General features: G+C 44.4%; 1 protein-coding gene across 1 annotated transcript; it reads right to left on the minus strand.

Annotated features, from left to right (window-relative positions):
• Positions 1 to 422: 422 nt before the first annotated feature.
• HSF4 (heat shock transcription factor 4) lies at positions 423 to 21,304 on the minus strand. Its single transcript, XM_028739537.2, has 12 exons — positions 21,060 to 21,304; positions 13,627 to 13,735; positions 12,815 to 12,942; positions 11,693 to 11,817; positions 10,915 to 10,990; positions 9,807 to 9,871; positions 8,781 to 8,880; positions 7,061 to 7,185; positions 5,268 to 5,373; positions 3,468 to 3,533; positions 2,547 to 2,653; positions 423 to 556 (listed from the first exon to the last, which is right to left on the minus strand). Exons 1-11 carry the CDS (start codon positions 21,180 to 21,182, stop codon positions 2,594 to 2,596), a joined length of 1,083 nt encoding a protein of 360 aa, XP_028595370.1. The 5' UTR covers positions 21,183 to 21,304; the 3' UTR covers positions 423 to 556; positions 2,547 to 2,593.
• Positions 21,305 to 23,304: the final 2,000 nt, after the last annotated feature.

Consider the following 23,304-nt stretch of genomic DNA (forward strand, 5'->3'; position numbering starts at 1 on the left):
ACATGGGAAGATACGTACCTTTTTATTGAGGTCTAAGATTTCTCATGAGAAAAAACTGGACACAGAGCATTGGACAGGACCAAAGCGGTGTGTAGGGATCACCTCCTCACTGATTGTCAGTAGCAGTTCAGAAATAAAAGCTTCATTTGTAGCATGATGGGAGTTTCAAAAACAGACAGATAATCCCTTTGACAGCTAACTGTCACTCACAACCTTTGACAGAGAAACAAAAATGACTGCATCACATTTGTGTATCTGTTATGAGTGACTGACTTCCACTTCTTTACGTTCAGGCTGCTAGATGTCCCCCCCCCCCCCCGGGGGGGGGAGGAGGGAAAACATAAATAGTTTAAGCTAAGCAAAAGAAAACTCATCATTCTCATTCCGGGAGATCAGGTTCGATGGGATGTAACTGAGATGGGGATTTTAAAGTCCACAGCAGGAAAGAAGGAAGGTGCTGTTCTAGACCCAGTATGAAAAGATGAACTGTTTGGTACATTCATAGTGTTGCTCTTCCAAAAGTGCAGACAGATGCTTTCCAGAATGACGTCTCTCCCTAAGAACACAAATAGAAAATAGAGAATATTTCTACCAGTGTATTAGTTAACATGAATTGGCAGAGATCTAAACAAAATGTGACATAACATCTACTCTCTCAGAGGAGAGGATGAACAATGAATAAGACAGTGGTCCATGTGATAGGTGTCTGATACCAAGCAACCTAGCCAATGTTTTTATTTAGGTTATTGGATTGCTAAATCTTCAAATTTTAGAAGCCAGGTTAGACTGTAACAACATACCGCAACTCACTCTAATGCAGTGTTTTTCAACCCTGTTTCTGTGGAACCTCGGGGTTTCACAGTCCTCTAGAAGCTCTGCAAAATTTTACAATGTCCTACCTCAGGCACTATATGTTCCCCTCTTGTGCCAGTCACACACACACACACACACACACCGCCCATGACCATGAATCACGGAAAGTCACCTAACTCACCAAGTCTCATATGGAAAGGTCAATTCTGATTTTTTTTTAATTAACAATATACATTTATGAATATTCTTGATTTCTTAACTCCCCAGTGACATTGAATACTTGTTTGCAACTGACTAAAATTTATAACAACATCTTTGCTTCCCATACGACATCAAGCCAAGATTAGTGGAAATTAAGGGCTGGTTTCACATTCCCAGGGACATGGGTGGCGCTGTGGGTAAAACCTCAGCGCCTAGGACTTGCCGATCGTATGGTCGGCGGTTCGAATCCCCGCGGCGGGGTGAGCTCCCGTCGTTCAGTCCCAGCTCCTGCCCACCTAGCAGTTCGAAAGCACTCTTAAGTGCAAGTAGATAAATAGGTACCGCTTTATAGCAGGAAGGTAAACGGCGTTTCCGTGTGCTGCACTGGTGCAGGCTCGCCAGAGCAGCTTCGTCACACTGGCCACGTGACCCGGAAGTGTCTCCGGACAGCGCTGGCCCCCGGCCTCTTAAGCAAGATGGGCGCGCAACCCCAGAGTCGGTCACGACTGGCCCGTACGGGCAGGGGTACCTTTACCTTTACCTTTACCTTTACTTCACATTCCCAGTTACCATGCATTCACAGCATTCACAGTGCTGAGCTTTTAATCCATGTTCACAAAACATTATCCAAAATGCACATTTATCCTGTAAGGTAAAGGTAAAGGTACCCCTGCCCGTACGGGCCAGTCTTGACAGACTCTAGGGTTGTGCGCTCATCTCACTCTAGAGGCCGGGAGCCAGCGCTGTCCGCAGACACTTCCGGGTCACGTGGCCAGCGTGACGAAGCTACTCTGGCAAGCCAGAGCCGCACACGGAAACGGCGTTTACCTTCCCGCTGGTAAGCGGTCCCTATTTATCTACTTGCACCCGGGGGTGCTTTTGAACTGCTAGGTTGGCAGGCGCTGGGACCGAGCAACGGGAGCGCACCCCGCCGTGGGGATTCGAACCGCCGACCATACGTTCGGCAAGTCCTAGGCGCTGAGGTTTTACCCACAGCGCCACCCGCGTCCCTTTATCCTGTACTTTGTTATAAAAGACTACTGCTGGATGTATTGTTCCACAAACCATTTCTAATGCAACTCCAGTCAAGGGGTGAACACTTTTGCAGGGGTGAAGACATCCCTGACCTGGCAAGGGTCCAAGGTGCGCACACAAGCAGAAACGAATCTGACACTAAGGCAGGTTGATGTGAACTGCTGTGGCAAAATGCTGTGAAATGCACCAATAAAACAACACTGAGCTATGTGAACACACCCTAAGATTAAATGCTTCTGGAGTCCTGGCTATGCAAGTGTTATGTGCAAACACAGTCAGTTATGGAGATGGTACTTGCATTGCTGAAAATTGCACAGGAGGTAGAAGGTAGCACAGGAGGCCAAATGAAAAAGCCAAAAGTTCATTCTCTCTGAAATGTCACAACTTGCTGAATTGCTTGCAAAGAGCTCTTAATTAGGGATGCTTCTGCCAGCAAAATCAGCCTCTGTATGGTAGACTGTCACTTCTCTGTGTGGAAGGTTAGCTATGAGCAGTACCTGAGCAAGAGGCATTAATTTGGGGATTTAACACTCGGGAGGACCTCTTATTTGCATTCTTCTCCAGATCCACCATTGGCATCTGTGTCCTGATGCAAAAACACAAACTACAACAATGCACAATTATACAAAGGCAGGAAGAGAGGGGTGCTGTAACAGAGAAACCAATCAAGCAGTAACATTGCATCTGCTGTCCTGGAAATAGCTGTGCTAGGTAGGCAACTATCATCACTAAATGCAGAGAGAGGCTGTCTAAGGCCCAAAGCAGCTGTGTCTGGGCACGTGGCTACTATGTTCATGCTATTTTCACTAATATCTTTTGTACATATTACTTGGCTGGTGAACAGCATTGCAAAATTCAGAGGAGTGCATTTATGGAAGGATGACTGGGGTTTGGGTTGCAAATTGTTCAATCTTGTGCAAGTTTGGTGGATTCACCTTTAAATGCAAACTAAATCAAATTTCTCCATCATCCTTAGGCAAATTTTGGGCTCCTAGGCAAAAGCCAACCCAGCCTTCTAGTAAACATATCCCACACCCAAAAGTACTTAGAGATTCACACTACTCACCTTAGAACATGGACATAGCCAGGATTTATATTGGGGGGCAGGCTTTATGTTAGGGGGGGGAAGAACCTCAGCTAGGTATTTTGTATTGATTAACTTGATGGGGGGGGTGACTGCCCTTCCCCACACACTCCCTTGGCTATGCCCAGGCCCTAGAAATTTTCCCCTCCCCACTTTTCATGGGAATGAAGGCCAGGCGAACATCTGTGTGTTTCTGTTTGTATTGTGTGGAAGGACTTTGTCCGGCCCTATCTCAGAGTCTCCTGCAAGTTCCTCCCAGTTCAATGCCACAGGTGTTTGGTGGTGTTCAGATGCCACCCCCACCCGTCTCCCATCCTGCACATGCATGTCTTACCGAGGACAAATTGGCCTCCACATCATTCAAATTCCATTCACTTGCAGATATAGTGGGGTTGAAAACCTAAAAGAAACAAGGTGTAAGATAAACCACAGCTAAAAAACATCAGGAGGATATAAGGTTATTGCTTCATTTGATTCCTGCTCTGCCCACATTGGGGTGGGGGGTATGTCAAGACCCTTATTACCCCTAGATCCAGCAAGTGTTAAAATGTAAATACCTGGTGAGGTGATAGCCTAGGTAATGGGCCATTAAGGGGAACAAAGGAAGTGGATCTGTGCCAGAAACAAAATGGGTGTGCCTCCCTTCCTCAACTGGCTAGTAGTTAGAAAAACAAAGGCCAGAGTGGAGAGTGCAGTGATTTAAGCTAAGAGCTGGAAGCCGGAAAAGCAGCAGGCTTGGAAGTCACAGGGAGAGAGAACCATGTTTGATTTCTGTTCAAATCCAAGGCTGTGGCTATGGGGGAAGCAAGGCACTATTGGGGTGTTAATGCTGTGAGCATTGTAGGCTCCAGTGGTATATATGTATAAAAGGTAAAGGTACCCCTGCCCGTACGGGCCAGTCTTGACAGACTCTAGGGTTGTGCGCTCATCTCACTCTATAGGCCGGGAGCCAGCGCTGTCCGCAGACACTTCCGGGTCATGTGGCCAGCGTGACGAAGCCGCTTCTGGTGAGCCAAAGCAGCACACGGAAACGCCGTTTACCTTCCCGCTAGTAAGCAGTCCCTATTTATCTACTTGCACCCAGGGGTGCTTTCGAACTGCTAGGTTGGCAGACGCTGGGACCGAGCAATGGGAGCGCACCCCGCCGCAGGGATTCGAACCGCCGACCATGCGATCGGCAAGTCCTAGGTGCTGAGGTTTTACCCACAGCGCCACCCGCGTCCCTGTATATATGTATAAATAAACCATATATCCTACATACATCACAGTCTCCACTGTGCCTCATTCCCAAGGAACTATGAACCCTGGGTAAGCACCTGGACCCCCTGGAATCTCACTCAGATATCAGGATGGCGTCAAACTGTATAATTAATTCTACAGGTAGGATCTCAGTCATGGTGATTTCTGTTATTCAGATTGTAGGAAACAGTTTTTGCTAATTCTTTGAAAAATCTCTAGTTAAGAAGAAGAAGAAGAAGAAGAAGAAGAAGAAGAAGAAGAAGAAGAAGAAGAAGAAGAAGAAGAAGAAGAAAGCTATAAAATAAAGTAGATGTAGATATTCTGCAGCCCCTGGAGGCCTTCAGAGCAGCCTGTGTGGGTGACTGAGCAACCAAATTCCACCAGTGGCTGAATTTTGTTGACTCACCCAAACTCTGTGCACCGGAGGGGGGCAGGCTAGGAAGAGTGTGATTGTGATGGGAACATCTTGTGGCAGGGAGTTCCATGAGTTAATAATCATGTATTGTGTACATTTCTTTCTTTTTTCCTGAAATTTTCTAAAAGGAAAGGAAATGCCCAAATTTTGCTTACTCAGATTTCATTAGCCAAATTTCTAGGTTAAAAATAATAAGATGCTGTTGCTGGTGGGTATACTTTTGCATTCATTTTAATTCCACAAATCTCTGCCAGCTAGTGAGTTTAACTGAGTCAGCCAAGTCTCAACATTTTCCAGCAAAACCCGATAATCTCAAAGTGTATCTTTTACCATTTACCATTCAGAAACCAGTTAGTTCAATGTGTGTGAGGGGTTTATGGATTTGAAGAATTGTATCTGCTCTAAGGGTGGCTTCTACAACTTTGAAAAACAAAAATGATGAAACTATAAAACTCTTATCATGATTAGACAAAAACTTACATCCAAAGGACTGGCAGCTTCGAGATTATACTGCTGGTTTCTCAGTAGGATCTGAAGGCCTTCCAGATTCAAATCAGCACCATCTAAAGGATCAGAGATTTCTGCTCTGTGAAAACACAAGAGGAAGAGTTGCCCACTGGGATTCAGGTTAAGGATTTGTGTAACAGGCGGATCAACACTCTTTCCCCCCATCTGTTGTCCAAGGAACAAAAAGCAAGGGCATGGTGTTTTGTCTTCCCCCATTTTATCTTCATAACAAGTTTCTGAAGAAAGTTATAGGGTTCTCCTATGAGTCTCATGCCGGGATCCACTTCGTAGCTTAACCTGGAATTAGGTTAAGCTATAAACCAAGAATGGGGAGCCTGTGGCCCTCCAGATGTTGTTGGACTCAAGCTCCCATCAGCCCCAGCTGGAATAGCCAATGCTCAAGGATGATGGGAATTGTGGTCCAGATCATACAGAGGGACACACACTCCCCATCTCTGCCACAGTTCTTTTTGCTGTGATGAGCGCCTAAAGAATCAGTGTTTTGCTAGTTGTATCCTCAGGATCCCCTAAAGCACAAGCAAATATCTGCATAGCTGCAACTACTAAAGCCTTCATGCAATACTCTCCATCCACAAGCAATGAAACAGTGTGGTGCTAGAGCACATGGTGGCGCTCCTCCCCTCACCTGTCTAGAGGTGCCCTTCTGCCTCTTCTGTCAAGTGTCTGCAAACTTGCTGGCTGTGGCACATCGCAGCTCCCTCTGCCGTCTAACACAGACTGAACCATGGCAACAGGCAACACAGGAGGGTCTGAGCAGACATTACAGCCAATCAAGGGGACAGCAGGATCTGTGGATGCAGCTTTCTGCTCAGGGCTAATGGGTTCTTCCTTGACCAGCAGGAGGCAGGTTTCCCTGAACCAAAGACAAGTTTCAGCGCCACCCTGATGCTTTTTTTCCTTTCAGCTCACTCCAGGGCCAAACTAGGCAACACAGCAGAAACCAACGTGCATGAAAGTCAGTTCCTTTCCCCCATATCAAGGGGAGGGTGCAAAATGGAGAGGAGAAGCAGTGGGCATGAATACAGTGTGGTATGGTGGTTAGAGTGTTGGACTAAGCCTGTGAGGCCAGGGTTCAAATTTCCAAGCAGCCAGGAAACTCACTGGGTGACCAATAACTGTTTCTCAACTAGCCTACCTCACAGGGCTGTTGTAAGGATAACATGGGGAAGACGAGAACCATGTACACTGCCCTGAGGTTGTTGGAAGAAAGGTGGGATATAAATGCAATAAAATAAATAAATATTGGAAATGCTAATTGAGAGAATGGGGGACAGGGGAATGAAAGGGAGAAGTGGCAGGGGGAACCTTTCTCGATATTCTCACTATAGGAAGAGTCCATCCTGCAAAAGCAGCATTATAAGCAGACGACTGAGCATAAATCCACCACTAATGCATTATTATTGTACCAGTGACGCAGAATTATAGAATCATTGAATTGCAGAGTTGGAAGGGATCCCGAGGGTCATCTAGTCCAACCCCCTGCTATGCAGCAATCTCAACTAAAGTATCATGTTGCAGAACACACACGGGAGTGGGGGGGGGGGAGAGACAAAAACCACCCGTCTGGAGGAGCCCCTAATGGCAAAGCTGGCCCTGGCCTATTCAGTCTCCTGTGGCATTTATTTATTTATTTATTTATTTATTTATTTATTTATTTATTTCTGTCTGTTTGTTTGTTTGTCTGTCTGTCTGTCTGTCTCCTACATCCATCCCTGTTGCTCACCAAAACACTTGATTTTTCTTACCTCTCCCTGTTGGAAGTAGGCTGCATGACCACAGCATTAGATGGTGACACTTCAGTAACATCTGATATTATTGGCCCTCCGGGGACAGCAGGGCTGTTTAAGCACGAAGCAGGTTCTGCAGATGGCTGCAGGCAAGGATGGGGGGGGGAGACATATTTTTTAACAATGCAACAGTAAAGTGTCCCTGTAATGGTCAGCAGTGCAGCTAGGTAATGTTAGACTATAGACTTAAGTCATGTGTGGGGAGCTGCTCTATATAGTACCTGCACCAATTGGAGGCTGGACTATATTAAATTTGAGACCACTTCAAGTCATAGAATCACAGAACTGTAAAGTTGGAAGGGAAGCCAAGGGTCACCTAGCCTTGCAATGCAGAAATTAAAGCTAAATAATCCCTGAGAGATGGTCAACCAACCTCTGTTTAAATATCTCCAATGGAGGAGAGTCCACTCACTACCTTACAAGGTACTGAACAGCTCTTACCATCAGAAAGTTCTCTCTAATGTTGAGTCAGAATCTCCTTTCTTGTAATTTGAATCCTTTGGTTTGGGTCCTACCCTCTGGAGCAGCAGAAAACAAACTTGCTCTATCCACCACTAGGCAGTCCTTTAGAATAACTAAAGATGGCGATCATATCACCTCTCCGTCTACATTTCTCCATGTTAAACATAGCTAACTCCTGTTCCTCATAAGGCTTGGTCCAGACCCTTTATCACCTGGGTCTCACGCCTCTGCACATGTTCAAGCTTGTCAATATCCTTCTTAAACTGTGGTGAATACCCCTCAATTCCTGTAATCAATAAAGTTGTGGCCTAATTTGACCCATTAACCTTAAACTCTTGTGTCTTGATTTCCGGGGGGGGGGGGGGGGACTCACCACGCAAGTTTATTTTGTTAACTTTATTGCTCACTTTTTTAAACAAAGTAACTCCAAGTGACTTACAATACAAAAGAACCAAACAGATAGATACATTGAAACTGGGATAATAGAAAACAAAGAAAAATCTAAAAGGCAATTCTATTTTTTAGAAACTGGATTAAAACACGCCCCCTCTGAGGCCACAGATGATTAAAAGCCAAAGGACCTGGTGAAACAGAAATGTGCTGCCTACAAGTTGCTTTTGCAAAACATGGAGGCATTCTTGAGTGGAACAATCTGATTTTAATGAATTAGAATTTAAATTTAACTGAATAATTGATTAAATTTGCATAGATGCGAACATGAATAAAGCAACTACTGTATCTTGAAGGGGGTGGAGCATGACTCCTTTGCTTTCAGATGAAGCACACAGGCCCTTGTTTCAGCAGGGACCATTTAAAAAGAGGAAATGTTTCCTGTATGTGAAAGAATGTCTGCTTCTTCATAGATGGCACCTTCTGTCACTCACAGTGTTTGCAAGTATCTGTACTGAAAGGGTAACCTAGTGTGACAAAGCATTGGTTTGGGGGGAGTAAGTCCAAGGTTCAGTCCCTGGCATCTCTAGTAAGGGCTGGAGAAGTCTACCATCTGAAATCCCAGAGAGCTGCCGCCACTCAGTGCTGTACACAACAAATACTGAGCAAGATATATCAGCGATCTGACTCAGGGAAAAGACAGCTTCAGATGTATGTTTAAAAATAATTAAAACTTAAAAAAAATGTTTGATTAATTGCTAGCACCTTGCAAATAAATAAGAGCAGGCAAGAAGACTAAATTAGATGGACGTCATCCCAAACTCACCGACTGGATGAAATAGGAGTCATGAATGGGATCCAAAGACAAATGCTTCCTGAACTTTGTCATTTGTGGAGCAGAGTTGCCATCATCCAGCATAAGAGGTCTGTTGAGAGAAGGAAGCCCAAATCCTTCATCTCAGTCACTCAGCTGTGTGACTTGTAAGAACACTATCACAAGCTCACTGGTTCTGGGGGTGAGTATTGAATCTTTCTGGGGGCAGCTAGAGGAAAGAACAGCTGGCACTTCTTGGGCCTTTAGGGGGCTTCTCAGCTGATCAGGTGGCACTTGGAAACACAAACACACAGAAACTGCTCCATGAAGTCTAGGCTCCCCACTCATTCAAAGCAATTTCCACAACACCAGCCTTCTTCAACCTGGTGCCCTCCAGATGTTTTGGACTACAACTCCCATCAGCCCCTGCCAACACTAGTCACACCACCCCTTGCTCACAAATACAGCAGCTTGTCCTCTGAGCCCAGAGCTGTGGGGTTGCTACTCCTGTAACTAGAGTCCTAAATGAGACCTCCCCTTGGTCTACTCCAGCAAGGCAGCTCTAATGTTCCTAGGCTGTCCATATGGCAAACCATCACAGGCCTTCCCTAGACTTTCCATCTATTTACAGCCACCTAATAAGCTCACCTAATAGGCTTGGCAGTCCCATAGGTGCACCTCCCCCCCACCCGCCCCCTGTAATGATATTACTGGAAAACCTCTCTGTGGTTTCCACAGGGGACCTTGCCTCCACTCCCCTTTCTCTTCAAATTTTCTTCTTTCAATCCCCTGTATACCACTAAAACAAAGGTCACAGCAAGCTGACAGGGTGGTTCTCCAAGGGCACTGAATGAGACCTGTCAGCAGCTCTGACTCATCAGTTCTCAGCCCCATTCATTTTTCTGTCACCATGGTGCCCAGGTCTGGTGACCTACCACGCCACTTGGAGCTGAGCTGGGGGGGGGGTTAAAATGAAGGGTGAGCCCCCAACTAGTTTCTTGCCCGTGCATGTCCATGCAGTCACATGAGGGTACTTACAGCTTTCTCTTTATTCCAGCATTGCTGGGGCTGGATTGGAGCTGGCCGAAGAGAAACTGAATCAGCTGTCAGGGGAAATCAAGGTCAGGTGTTTGTCAGTCAGCACAGTGATTCAGCACTCCACCGTCCACCTCTCTGCTCACACAAGGAGGAGCTCCCTTCCAGGGGAAGGAGGGCTGCAAGCATCTGCTTTGCATGGAGAAAATCCATGCTTTGCATGGAGATCTAGGTTGAATCCCCAATGTCTGTAGGTAGTGCTTTCAGAAGCTCCCTAAACTGCAGTCCTGGAGAGTCACATCCAGTCTGTGTAGACAACACAGAGCTAGATGGAGCAATGATCTGACTTGATGTAAGGCAACTTCTTATATAAGGCAACTTTCAAGTTTCCAAAAATGAAGGACAGGGGCAGGCAAGATGAGACAGACATGGCCATCTTCCTCGACATGAATGTAAGCATACATCAAAAGTGTGCACTCTTATATGAATGCAGTGAACATGCAACACTTGGAATAGGAAGGGACATTTGGGGAGGGTGGTCATATTGATAGATGCTACCCTATCCAGGGGCAACAGAAGGCACTCCAACTTTGTGCCACATTGGATCAGAAACCTGGGTGATTCCTGAGATGAAATGTAGCTACCCTGGTCCTGAAGTATCTGCACAAATTTGGAAAGCTTGTCTTCTTCAGGCTGTGAGGGCAAGGACAGATGGAAATGTGTGTTTGTGTGTGTGTGTGTGTGTGTGTGTGTGTAAACATGAGGCTTTTGCATGGCTGGAATGTAGCCTATTGTACAGAGGCAAGAGTCCATTCTATTGCTCCACCCACTTTTGCCTCTAGCCCTGCCCAGCATTGGCATGTGGCACCTAAGAGGTTGCCCATGTGGGAATGCCGCTCATGAGGAAATATGCCCTTTGGGTTGAAAAAGTTTCCCACTCCTGTATCAGATGAGCCCATCTGCTGCACAGAAACACATTCCCCGGAGTTCTTTGAGAAAGCCATGACTATTGACTGTGTGCCAATTTCAGTGGACCCAACCATCCCCCAATATGCAAGTAGCAAATACCCCACCCACCACACCACATTATTGGCATCAACAGAAACATTACCTTGTTGATCACTTTCTCATGCTGTGAATGATTCTGCCTGAGACACACAACTTCCCTCCACAAAACTTCATTCTGCCTGAAAGGAATAGAGAACCACGGGCTGAGGGCACAGTCTCTCAATGAATCACAGGAAACAGTGAATGTGCACTTGTAGGCCTTCATGATTCTGGCAGCAATCTTAAACACACCTGCGACAGAATAAGCACCACTGACCTCAGTGGGACTTATTTCTAAGATAACATTTATAGGATTGCACTACAATCTGGAAATCACAAGGGCCAGTAACTTTTGTTTCCCCTACTAAAGGGAGAGGAAGGTTGCCTTTAGAGTTTTATATATAGAAATCTAACTATGAGGCTGCATCAATTTTTGTTGTCTTCCTTCTATGGGTCCATTCGGACCCACTGCCACAACTCCTGCCGAGATCGGACACAGGCCTTGGGCTTTTGCACTCACCCAAACTGGAGAGAGTCTACAGTTATTTGAACGTCAGGCCTCCCTTAACCTTTGACATAGAAATCGTAGGTTTGACATCTGGAGTAAAGATGGGACCATATTCAGGTAACTGCAGTATCTTTACCTTCTGTGGAGGCAAGTCTCATCAAAAGAAGCCAAAAGTAACACTCCAGCTGAATGTACACAGAATTCTCCCAGTAGTCAGACTTGGTACAGGTAATATGCCACAGAATCATAGCACTGTGGAGCTGGAAGGGACCCCCGAGGGTCATCTAGTCCTACCCCCTGCAATGCCAGGATGCTTCTGGTAGCATTCACTTACTGCTTCATGTCCTGCACCTGACACTCCATTGTCTCTTGCTGACCCCGGAGGATCTGGATCTCGTACAGTAATCTGCTAAGGTCTTCTTGGCGCATCTTGGTTTCTTCACTCTTAACAATGGATACCTGAAGAAACAACCAAAGAAAGAAGCAGAAATAGAAGGATAAATTGTGCAAATGTGTGAGGTAGGAAACGCAATCCAGGGAACGCTAAATGCAACTACAGTGGTACCTCGGGTTAAGTACTTAATTCGTTCCAGAGGTCCATACTTACCCTGAAACTGTTCTTAACCTGAAGCACCACTTTAGCTAATGGGGCCTCCTGCTGCTGCCACGCCGCCAGAGCACAATTTATGTTCTCATCCTGAAGCAAAGTTCTTAACCTGAAGCACTATTTCTGGGTTAGCGGAGTCTGTAACCTGAAGCGTATGTAACCTGAGGTACCACTGTAAGGCTCTCTTCACCCAGTGCATTCCTGAGCTTTTGCAAGCGTACTCCTAAAAATGCAATGGGTGAATGTCAGGGAAACATAAGTACATTTGCTGGCAAGTGTTATTTTTATCTGGTGAGGACACCTTCCCTTGTCCGGAGCCTGGGCTGTGGCAGGGGCGATCCCTGATGTCACACGATCTCTCCCAGGTTTAGATAATCCTATAGAGCTCAAGCTGGGAAAGAGGGTGGAAAATAAAACAACAACAACAACAACAACAACAACAACATGATTGCTGTTTTAATGGGTTTGTTCATTGAATATTTCAATTGTGGATGTTCATTTTAATGCTTTCATGCAATTATTTATTGCATATTTTAATGATGTATGACTATATTTTGGTAATTGGTTTTATACTTGTAAATCGCTTAGAAGCCGTTTTGGCAAGTAACTGGTTTCTAAATTAAATATAATAATGATAATATTGTGTAGTGTATGCAGCTGCCCTAAGTCCCATTGGACTCAATGCCTCTTTCACTAGGACTTGATAGGGATGTTTTCTTTTTTTGTATTGGGCTACTCTTATGTTATGAATATACCACCTGCCTGGTGAAAGGTAATTTCTATCCTCTCCCAAGCAGGCCGTACATAGCACATGATCACATCAGCCTAATAGTTACTTGCATTTCCTACCTTCCTCTTGATGTGCTCAAGGAGGTGTTCATGGCCTTGTAGGAAATAAAGGTGCTGGAACTCAGTGTCATCGCGTTCAGGCTTGACAAGGCCGCCTTGCTCAATGTTCACCACTTTCCTAAAGCCATCTAAATGGACAAACAGAAGCCTGGTGAGAAGCAGAAGGACGGGTGGGGTGGGGTGCTGATTTACACATTAGGTATACATCTATGACTGCACAAAAGTGTGAATGTGGCAAACACGTGCTTGCGAACCAATGTGCCAGTTCTAGAGGACAGAGAGACAAAGCATCTGTCAAAATCCCAGATCAGCAATAAGTCTACATCTTCAATATTTCCACTATTCCCACTTTGTGTGGAGCCCCCAAGAAGGTGGGAGGCAGTGGAGAATTCTCAGTGTGCCTACCCTTGCTAGCTGCTGATATATAACTTTTTATTTATGTCACTATTGTTTTTATCTCAATTCTTCAAAGAGAAGTGAGATTTAAAAACTAGTATCCCGTTTATTTCACCTTTAAACAGTGCCTCTTTGTGATGCTGCTCACCAGTACAGAGTACCTGGGCACCTTTTTTCTTCTTCTTTTGCTGCTCTTGGCAGCCATTGTATGTGAATATATCATAAACTTAAATGCCTCTAACAAACATTAACTTACTAGGTTGCCAAATACTTAAGTTGGCTCTAGTGCTTCTGCTTTTTTGGTTTAGCAGCGTACTAAAACCACATTTTAAAAGTACAAAATTCATTTTAATCATAACCTTTCCTCCATCATACAAGCAAGACTGTACTTTCTAAATCTTAGGAATGTTACTTACACATGTTCAGTTGTCGCACAAAGCTGGCCATATTGTTGTGTTTGAAATACTTAGGCAGCACCTCCTTGGCAAACCGACTCTGATCAAAAACATGGAAGCTGGAACCATTCTTTAAAGGGAAAAAAAGAGTTAAACAATGTTAGCTACCTGCTCATTACTATAAAGCTCTAATGCTAAACTGAGATTCTACAAATATGTGAAACTGGATTAATAACAAACCAGCATTTTCAAACAAAGGACGGGCTGAAATTTGCATCCTGGCTGTCATTTCTGAGGTGTGTTTGTTGGCGCTTTACTTCACATTTAGATACTTGAAAATCTAAGAGTGAGGCTTGTGGCGGCTTAGAGACTTAACACTATTTTATCATGACATTTCAGAGAGGCAAGCTCACTTTGTCAGATGCATTAAGCAATAGCTTAGTGGGCAAGTACAGAATAGAATAGACGCGAATAGACGCGGGTGGCGCTGTGGGTTAAAGCCTCAGCACCTAGGACTTGCCGATTGAAAGGTCGGCGGTTCGAATCCCCGTGGCGGGGTGCGCTCCCGTCGCTCGGTCCCAGCGCCTGCCAACCTAGCAGTTCGAAAGCACCCCCGGGTGCAAGTAGATAAATAGGGACCGCTTACTAGCGGGAAGGTAAACGGCATTCCGTGTGCTGCGCTGGCTCGCCAGAGCAGCAATGTCACGCTGGCCACGTGACCTGGAAGTGTCTGCAGACAGCGCCAGCCCCCGGCCTCTTAAGTGAGATGGGCGCACAACCCTAGAGTCTGTCAAGACTGGCCCGTACGGGCAGGGGTACCTTTACCTTTACCTTTACAGAATAGAAAGGAGAAAACTGTATGTTGAATGACAATGCAATGCAAAAATCGCAGTCACTAACAAATAATGCCTCTTGGCAGAGAACCACAGGTGTCAAGTGTGTGGGGCTGTGGGTGCTTCAGCCCCCACAACTTTCCCCATGAAGGGGCAGGGCACCCACAAATTTTTGTGCAGGACCATGCATGTCCCGGGTGCAGGTGTGGGTTCACCTGATGTCAGCATGCCCAGCACACACACACACACACCAGGAAACCTGCTGCACCCAGCCCAGCCAGGCACACTGAACGAACCCTCTTGTAAGCCAGGTTTTATTTTCTCAGGTGTGTAATTTGGTACCTCAGTACCAGACAGGCACTTAAGTCTGCTGTCTTCATCGTGAAACACCAACCCATAAGCAGACCTCGTTGTTGCAACATCCAACCTGATTTTTCTACCAAAATAATAATAATAAAATCCCCATCCAACCCCCCTCCTTCCCACTTTGTGTAACATTTTGCCTGATGGAAGTTTTGAAGAACTGGAAAGGTCGCCACATTTTTGTGACTTCTTAGTTTGTCCTAACAAAATTACAGTATCCCTTATCTTTGGAACTTTTTTCTTATGGACCACAAGGCTTCCCTTGGTTTTTTTTTTATTATGATCTGCCAACAATACAAACACTGTAGTGTGTAATTAACTGTGGTTCAGTGTCGGCGGTTTGAATCCCCGTGACGGGGTGAGCTCCCGTTGCTCGGTCCCTGCTCCTGTCAACCTAGCAGTTTGAAAGCACGTCAAAGTGCAAGTAGATAACTAGGTACCGCTCTGGCAGGAAGGTAAATGGTGTTTCCGTGCGCTGCTCTGGTTCGCCAGAAGAGGCTTAGTCATGCTGGCCACATGCCCCGGAAGCTGTACACTGGCTCCCTCGGCCAGTAAAGCGAGATGAGCGCTGCAACCCCAGAGTTGGCCACAACTGGACCTAATGGTCAGGGGTCCCTTTATCTTTATGTCTGTTTCTTAGTGAAGTGTGTTAATTATTTAAAATCCCAAAATGTGTACACACAGATACTCTGCATATATGTATGTAAATATAACACATACTCTTAACTGTGGGCTCGTTCACACTTTGCTCATCCTGCACCTAGAAAGCATGAGTCCAAGAGGTTTTCCACTTGTGTTGTGCTTCCCAAGCACAGATCTGAGTGGTTTTTTGTTTGCCTCACAGGTTTCCTTGGGAAAACACGCTATTTACTGCTAAATCAGAACAAACAGCAATCCGCAAAAACCTGATTGCCATTTGGGCCAACTCGGCACTAAACCGTGGGTTTTCTCTGGGGAATGTGCCTGAGCAAATGGAAGCATGAACAGGCCCTGTGTGTGGATATCAATACAGTGGTACCTCGCAAGACGAATGCCTCGCAAGACAAAAAACTCGCTAGACGAAAGGTTTTTCCGTTTTCGAGTTGCCTCGCAAGACGAATTTCCCTATGGGCTTGCTTCGCAAGACGAAAACGTCTCGAGACTTTGTTTCCTTTGTCTAAATAATAATTCGCAAGACGAAAAATTCGCTAGACGGCAAAACTTGCGGAACGAATTAATTTCGTCTTGCGGGGCACCACTGTATAGCTCCTCTTCCCAATTATAGATCTCGGCACATTACACACTACTAGTTTCCAATTCTAAATAGGGATCAAGCTTCCTTGCTAGAAGGTGGTGACAGAGAAAGCCCCCCCCCCCAATACCCATTCAGCAGTAATTGTGTCCACCACAATCTGAGGGAGTCCGCTCCACTGTTGAGCAGCTCTTACCATCAAAAAGCTCTTCCTTTACTGATGGCTGCAAGAGTTGTTATAGTTAGGAAGTGGAAGTAGCAAAGTGAATATAAAATGGAAGAATGGTATAAAGAGGTGTGGGATATAGCTATTAATGATAAATTAACATATGCTATTAAGGTAAAACAGGAAATATGCAGGAGAAATTATTCTGAGGAGATATGGAAGGTATTTGTAGAATTTGTACAGTTAAAATGAAAATGGGTCAAACCACCGCAAGAGGTGTTGAATTTTTGGGAGGGTAGATATTTAACAATGGAATGGTCTTGGGGGTGAGGTGCACATTTTTATTTTATTTTTACTTACTATTATTACTTTGTTAAATAAAGGTCTTCCTAATGTTCCTGACCTCCTTAGCAGTGGAAGTTAGCAGTCCTCCAGTGAACTGCTGCTGTTCAGACCCCAGTAACCCCAGTACTGACAAAATAACACAGTTCTTTTTTTCCTTAAAAATGTTTATGGGTACTCTCATTTTCCTACTCATATTGAAACACTGCCCCCTCAATGAGACCAAACTTAGATTCACAAAATGTTTAGGGGTTTGTGTACCCCTGTGTACCCCCAGAAAAAAAGAACTGGTTTTACTGGCTGCCGCAGTCAAGTGTAATTCTATAGTGCTAAAGGAAAGCAAGTAGCCCACAAGCTTCTGTGAAATATGCACCTCCACTATTTTATCAAATGGTCCATTAAACAAACTTTAATAAAATGAGGTCTACCGTATTTTAGTGGACGGCAAGAGACTGAACTGACCCCAGAGGGACTCATCAGGTAAGGGTGGAACTGGGCAATTCCATGAAAAAGTCGACTTACAGAGCCATTTTACATTTCCATATATAGTTATGGTGTGCTGTATCACTGTAAAAATAATTTCCCAGTGTCATTATCTGAAAACAGTTTTTCCAAGTAGCATCCAGCTGCATGGGACACAAGGTGACCCAGAATGTCTCTATTTCTCCATCTAATCTTCAGTTAAAGACCTCTCCAAGTAAATAGACAATAGGTTCACAATCCTTTATTGTACTGATAGTTTTGCTTTCCCATTTGGTAAACTGAGAAGAAAATTTGTATTAGGAACACAATCAGATGAGTTTAGGACAATAAAGCCTAGTTGGTTGAGTGGCTTATGTTGGTCACAAAAACACATGCTCTCTCTCCCCCCCCCACCCCCCACCCACCAAATGAAAATAAAAATGTTCTGGTTTAACTTTATTCTCTTCTTTGATTTCATTAGCATCAAGATGTGATGCTCCCTGAAACGTGTTTTACATGCAAAGTTCTTGTGATCAACATTACTCCATAATGTGCAACTTACATAGCATATGTGGTTATTTGTGTGATTTAACTCCCAATGCATACCTGTCTAACATCTCGTGTTATGTGAGAGAAAAGATGTGTGTGGCGGGGGCCAGGTGGCATAGCTTCTCCAAAATTAAGAAGTTTAAGGTGAAGGCTGTAAAGGGTCTTCTAGGCACAGAAATAGTTTTTAAACTCTCTGCCTTGAAGCGGGGTGGAGCCCTCTCAACACCATCTCCAAAAGCCCCAGGATGCTTGTAGACTCAAGGGTATTTTGTGTTTTAGTTCCACAACCCCTGATTTTTACAAAACATATACTTACACACTTCTTATGGATAATCACCTGAAAATATTACTTACTGAAACTGTCAACCTTGATTAATATTACATTGGCATTTGTCAATTACCACCAGTAATTTTTTATCATAAGAACAGTAAAAATTTAGACGTTTGCAGTGGAAACTTTCCACCCCATGTCTCTGTCCTAGAATAACATGCTTCCCTGCTCTTCCTCCTCAAGCAGGTAGAGAACTTGGGAAACTTTCAACCATGGCTTGCCATGCTGTACGGATTCAAAACTGGGACTACCAAGCAAGTTTCAAAGGTGGCTTGTTTGAAGTTAGGACTACTTAATGTTAACCACAGTTTATTGGTTCAGACAAAACACACTGCAGTTGGCAAGAAGCAAATGCTTCCAAGTCCTCCTGCGATCAGGGAAGAGGCTGGAGAGGATGATAGGTTCATTTACATCTTACCAATCCATAGTTTAGTGAGGCAGTGGGAAACCTCCAGCATGTTGGGCCTAATTAGACCCACATCATCATGGTGCACTGGGCAAATCCCACCCAACTTTTCCAGGCCTATCATCATGTATGACATCAAGTATGGAAAAGTTCAAGCCATGGCCAAAAAGAAGAACTGGGAATGAACATCACTCCTAATTCTTTCCTTTAAAGTCAAGTCACCTAGTGTTTTGGTGACATCAGGTTACTGGTGAGTGCAAGAGCAGAACATCCAGTCTGCTGGCCGGATCCTCTTAAACACCCACAGTTTACTGTGATGTCCAAGTGCAGTATGAGGGAGATCAACTCAGTCCCAAGTAGGATTAAACATCTGTCAACTCATATTTGTGTGCTTGTGCACATATATGTATCTAGAGCAAAACAGTGCATTTTAAACTTTTTTTAAAAAGTACAGTTTTGCAAAAGGACAGCATTCGATGTTAGTCATGGAGCAGACCGACATAAATCATTGGGTTTACATAAGTAAAGTCCATTGGTTTCAATGGCTCTAAGTATTACTTAGCTGAGCACCACCCAATGTTTCAGAATTTAAATTTAATGTATTTTTTTTACTTTTATGGAATACAGTTATCCATATTGAGAATGATAAAACCAAACCACGAACCAGTTCTCATTTAAAATTTGCTCAAGATGCAGGCAGGATTTTTTCTCTTTTAAATTCACAAACAAGAGTGGTCTGAAAGGAGGGAAGAGAATGAACCAAGGAAAGTACCCCGGCTCACTTTCTTTCCATCATTACTTCCAACAGAGATAAAACATTCACACTGAAAATATGATTTAAAAATTCTCACCAACAAATTTAACTACTGATTCTAAAGTCTGGTTTGAGACATTTAGAGGGTAATTTTATAGAAAAGTCCTGCAGATTTGAGCACCACCACACTTAGAGGCATTCGAGACATATATCCCATGTTCAGAGGTCAGGTGGAACTAGTTGAATCCTACTAATTTCTACTTCCAGCAAAAACAAAAACAAACAAACAACCCCCCCCCCAGCAAACATTATATTTTCTCCATATCAGCCAATGACCATTGACACACTTCATTACCTGTAATCAGAATAAACTAGCAGTGCTTTTAGGTTATAAGCAGCCAGTAATGTGCAAAAACTAATTTTTAGAGCCATCAAGAAACGCTTCACAAGCTACTAAAATGTAGCAACTGAAAGGGAATTAAAATCACCATAGAAAAATAACCTTTGTGCATACCCTCCAACATTTCTCCAATGAAAATAGGGACATCCTAAGGAAAAGTGGGACATTCCAGGATCAAATCAGAAACCAGGGCAGCTTCTCGAAATCTGGGACGTCCCTGGAAACTAGGGACACTTGGGGGGGGGGGTCTGTCTGTGCGCTGCACTGATTCTCACAGCTTCCCCTTTCCCAACATGGTGTCCTCCTGATATTGCTGCACCCCAGCTTCCAGTGAGCCAGGATGGTTTAGTGGTTAAGTTAAAGTCTCAGACTAGGACCTGGGAGACCAAGGTTTAAATCTCCCACAAAGCTCACTGGGTGACTTTGGGCCAGTCACTGCCACTCAGTCTAGCCTAGCTCACACAGTTGTTGTGGGGTTAAATGAGGAGGCAGAGAACAGTGTATGTCACACTGAACTCCTTGGCAGTATGACCAATGGTCACAGATTATCAGGCAGCTATAGAAGGTATCTGGAAGGCACCAGGCTGAGAAAGGTGGGAAGGCCCATTGCCTTCCCATGCAAGATGACAGCTATGGACAGACAGTTGTGAAATAAACAAACAGGTGATCAAAACAGCTCCAGGAACAACTCTATAGGGGAAGGCAGCTACAATTTCATGGGCAAATCTGACAAATTTTAATTTCTCATTTAGTTTTTCACATCAGTTTGCAATTCATTGGCATTTCAGTGCAAGTTTCTCCCAGTATGCACATTTTTGCAAAACAATGTTCCTTAATATTTGTATATTAATTATTATTTGTGTAATTATTTTAACTAATAATATACATTCCTATGTGCACTTTACCCATTTTTTGCAAACATTGCTTGGCTGGAGAATTTCATTGCAAAATTTGGAGAATTATGAATTTGAAGGATGGCCATGTCTTGGTTCACATATTGTTTAGGAAAGTGTGAATGAGTTTAAGCTCACCTTTAAATGTGAACCAAATTGAATTTCTCCCCCCTCACCAGTAGGGAACCAACTGATGCAGCATCATGCAGAATGAAGTGCTGGGGTTCTGGCCCACAGATTGTAGGTGGGGAGTTGCATTTCCAAGTGCTCCCCAGTGGGGAAAGCTCTTCACAGACAACAAACAAGCACATCAAGCTTAGCACACAGCCTTCTCCCTCAGAGGCAGAGTTTTCTCCACAATATACTAAGCTTATTACATTCAGGAAACTTATGCTGGGAACATAGAACCAACCAGCTTGACACTCTGGCCCACCTACAGTCTGAAGCACTGTAGCCCAGAATTCCATCATCTCAAGTCTGTCTGATGCACAAACTAGACCTTACATTTGAGTAACCCCCACTGAACTCAACACGGCATAAAAATAAACATGTATAAGACTGGTTAGGTTAGGTACCTGAAAAATACCAGTTGTACACATCACTCTCAGAGACCACTGTGTGGTTTCTGGCCAACAAAGCCCCTGTAAGTTGCGCATGACACACAGTGCCCTACAAGGGCTTGTCAAACACCAAACTAGCAGCTCCCGACGTTAGTTGTACTCACAATACTCCAACAGATGAGATGGTTGGTCTCAGGATCTTCTACCAATGTCCACAGCTTGGTGAGGAACGCTGGTACGTTGCTGGGGTAGCCATCCATAGCCAAGGAAGTGGATGAGTCCTGCATAGTTTTTTTTGTGGTGCTCTGACTACACTAGTGCCATGATCTCTTGCCCCACAGCAAAGCTCCCTTTCCTTTCTGTGCGTGTGTCAGAGGGAGAAACAAAACCATTTAGCGATCCAGGCAGAGCCGAGAAAACATCCTCCTCCCACAAAAATCACATCAGCAATGCTGCTGGCTCTCTCCCAAGCCCAGCACAATGGGCAGGCATGGCCAACCCTCGGGTTGAACAATGCACAGAATGAAAACGCACCGCTATTTGCATTGCACAATGCCGTGAATAAAGATGCAGCATCATGGAAAGAGAATACACTTGCTTGCACAAACACAGTAGGCCAGGAGGTCAGCAAAAGCCCTGGAAAGGGCCAAGGGCGGCTCTTTTGCCTTCCCCATGGCACAACTTGGAGGAAGCGATAGTGGAAGCAGACCTACCTGAAGGCCACCTTAAGTTTTATTTCATTTGTTCTTTCAGCTTCTAGGCTGCTTTTCTCATAGTTTCCAAGAGGACAAACACAGCAAGGAGAATTCCAACAGTAAGGAAAATGTGTCAAAGTATTTATTACAATAGAGACAATTCACAGTAGCAGAATTGAAGGTGTGCCACCTGGAGACTAGTGTCACTAGGCTAAGTGACTGACAGTTGAGGCGGTGAACATCATCCCTGTATGTGCCTCAGAGCCCACCCTCTGCATCTGATGCCCCTGCTCACAAGCAGCTCTTCCTCCATCAAACCATCAGGTAAGGGCTTATCCACACTTACTGTTCCTCTGCTCTTTCCAGGCACATTATGTGATTTAAAGCTCCATGTCTGAGCGCCCCCCCCCCTTGTTGCTCCAGAGCTCTCCTTGCAAAAACCCGCTCTTTAACACTCAATCAGAGTAAACATCAATCTGTGTAAAACCCGAATTGAAGTTTACTCTTATTCAGCTCTAAAGAGTGGGTTTTTGCGGGGAAAGCTCAGGGCAAAAGGTAAGTGTGGATAAGCCCTAATTGACTGCAGGAACCTTGGACTCAGCTGGTTTCAGAGCCATGATCTGCAAATGCAAGAGCCCTAAGCAGATGTCCCAAACTCCCAGTTACATACGGAAGGCAGAGAGATGGGAAGAACTCCATGACTGTGTTATCACCACCTATCTTCCACAGTGGGAACTGATACATGTAATTCCATCCAGAAATGATGTCCAAAGCTTGGGTGTCTGGACACCATTTCTGGATGGAGATACATGCATCAGTTCCCACTAGAAAGTAATGTGCACCCACATCTGCTGCCACAGCTGCACAGCAGAAATTCGAAAAGTGCCATCTTTATGGGAGAGCTGCATCTATAGGATTTCAGCCTGTGATGCTGCCATTCCAGGCAGCCATCCTCTTGACAAGGATGATAATCGGCACCCTAATCAGGTAGACCTCAAAATTCTAAGAACCTGAAATAGTGACCTGACACTTTGACTATCCTGGATCAGAGACACTCCTGAAGATAAGTCAGATCTCCAGATCAGAGCTGCAGTCTTCGAACAGCATACCTCTAAACCCTGGGTTGCATGTAGCTCAGTTCTACTCAGACCCATCAAATTACTGGGCTCCATTTAGTCACATCCATTAATTTTGATGTGTCTACTCTGGAATAGAACTTAGCTGCATACAAAATGAGTTCTGCTAAAAACCTATGGTAGGGGAGTTTGGAATGGTATTGCCACCAGAGTCCAGAAAGTGACTGACAGACAGTGACTGAAGAACATGTTTCCTTCTTGGCAAGGCTTTAAAAAATACAACAAAGCTTAAAAGTAACTAACACAAACAGACCTTTTACAAACCTCTGTCAGTCAACTGTAGGACAAGAGAGCTCCTGCTCATTTCTGCCCCTTGAACCATCACACCACCTTGGGCCTACTATGGTTGAGAATAGTTATAGTTATTTTGTTATGGAACAAAATTTGAGAAAGAGGGAAAGGACTTGCTGAAACAATTAATTGAATTAGAATACAAAAAAGGGAGGTGTGAGGAAGTCAAGGAAACAAGTAAATGAAAGATAAAGATATGAAAATACTGGATGGGTTTTTCTTAAATGTTTTTGTTTTTAAATGTTTTTGTTTTTTCTTTTGTATTTTGCTGTATTGTTGTTTTTATT

Source organism: Podarcis muralis, chromosome 7 (assembly GCF_964188315.1).
Source record: "Podarcis muralis chromosome 7, rPodMur119.hap1.1, whole genome shotgun sequence".
NCBI lineage: Eukaryota > Metazoa > Chordata > Lepidosauria > Squamata > Lacertidae > Podarcis > Podarcis muralis.

What these genes read in the sequence shown, in the direction of transcription:
- HSF4 (XM_028739537.2), bottom strand. Translation starts at nt 21,182, where the DNA reads ATGCAGGACTCATCCACTTCCTTGGCTATGGATGGCTACCCCAGCAAC. An exon ending in GCTGGAATAAAGAGAAAGCT is followed by an intron (nt 8,881 to 9,806) that starts GTAAGTACCCTC and finishes TTCTCTCAACAG; the next exon opens with ACCTCTTATGCTGGATGATG. An exon ending in TGGAGGCCAATTTGTCCTCG is followed by an intron (nt 2,654 to 3,467) that starts GTAAGACATGCA and finishes GCATTGTTGTAG; the next exon opens with TTTGTGTTTTTGCATCAGGA.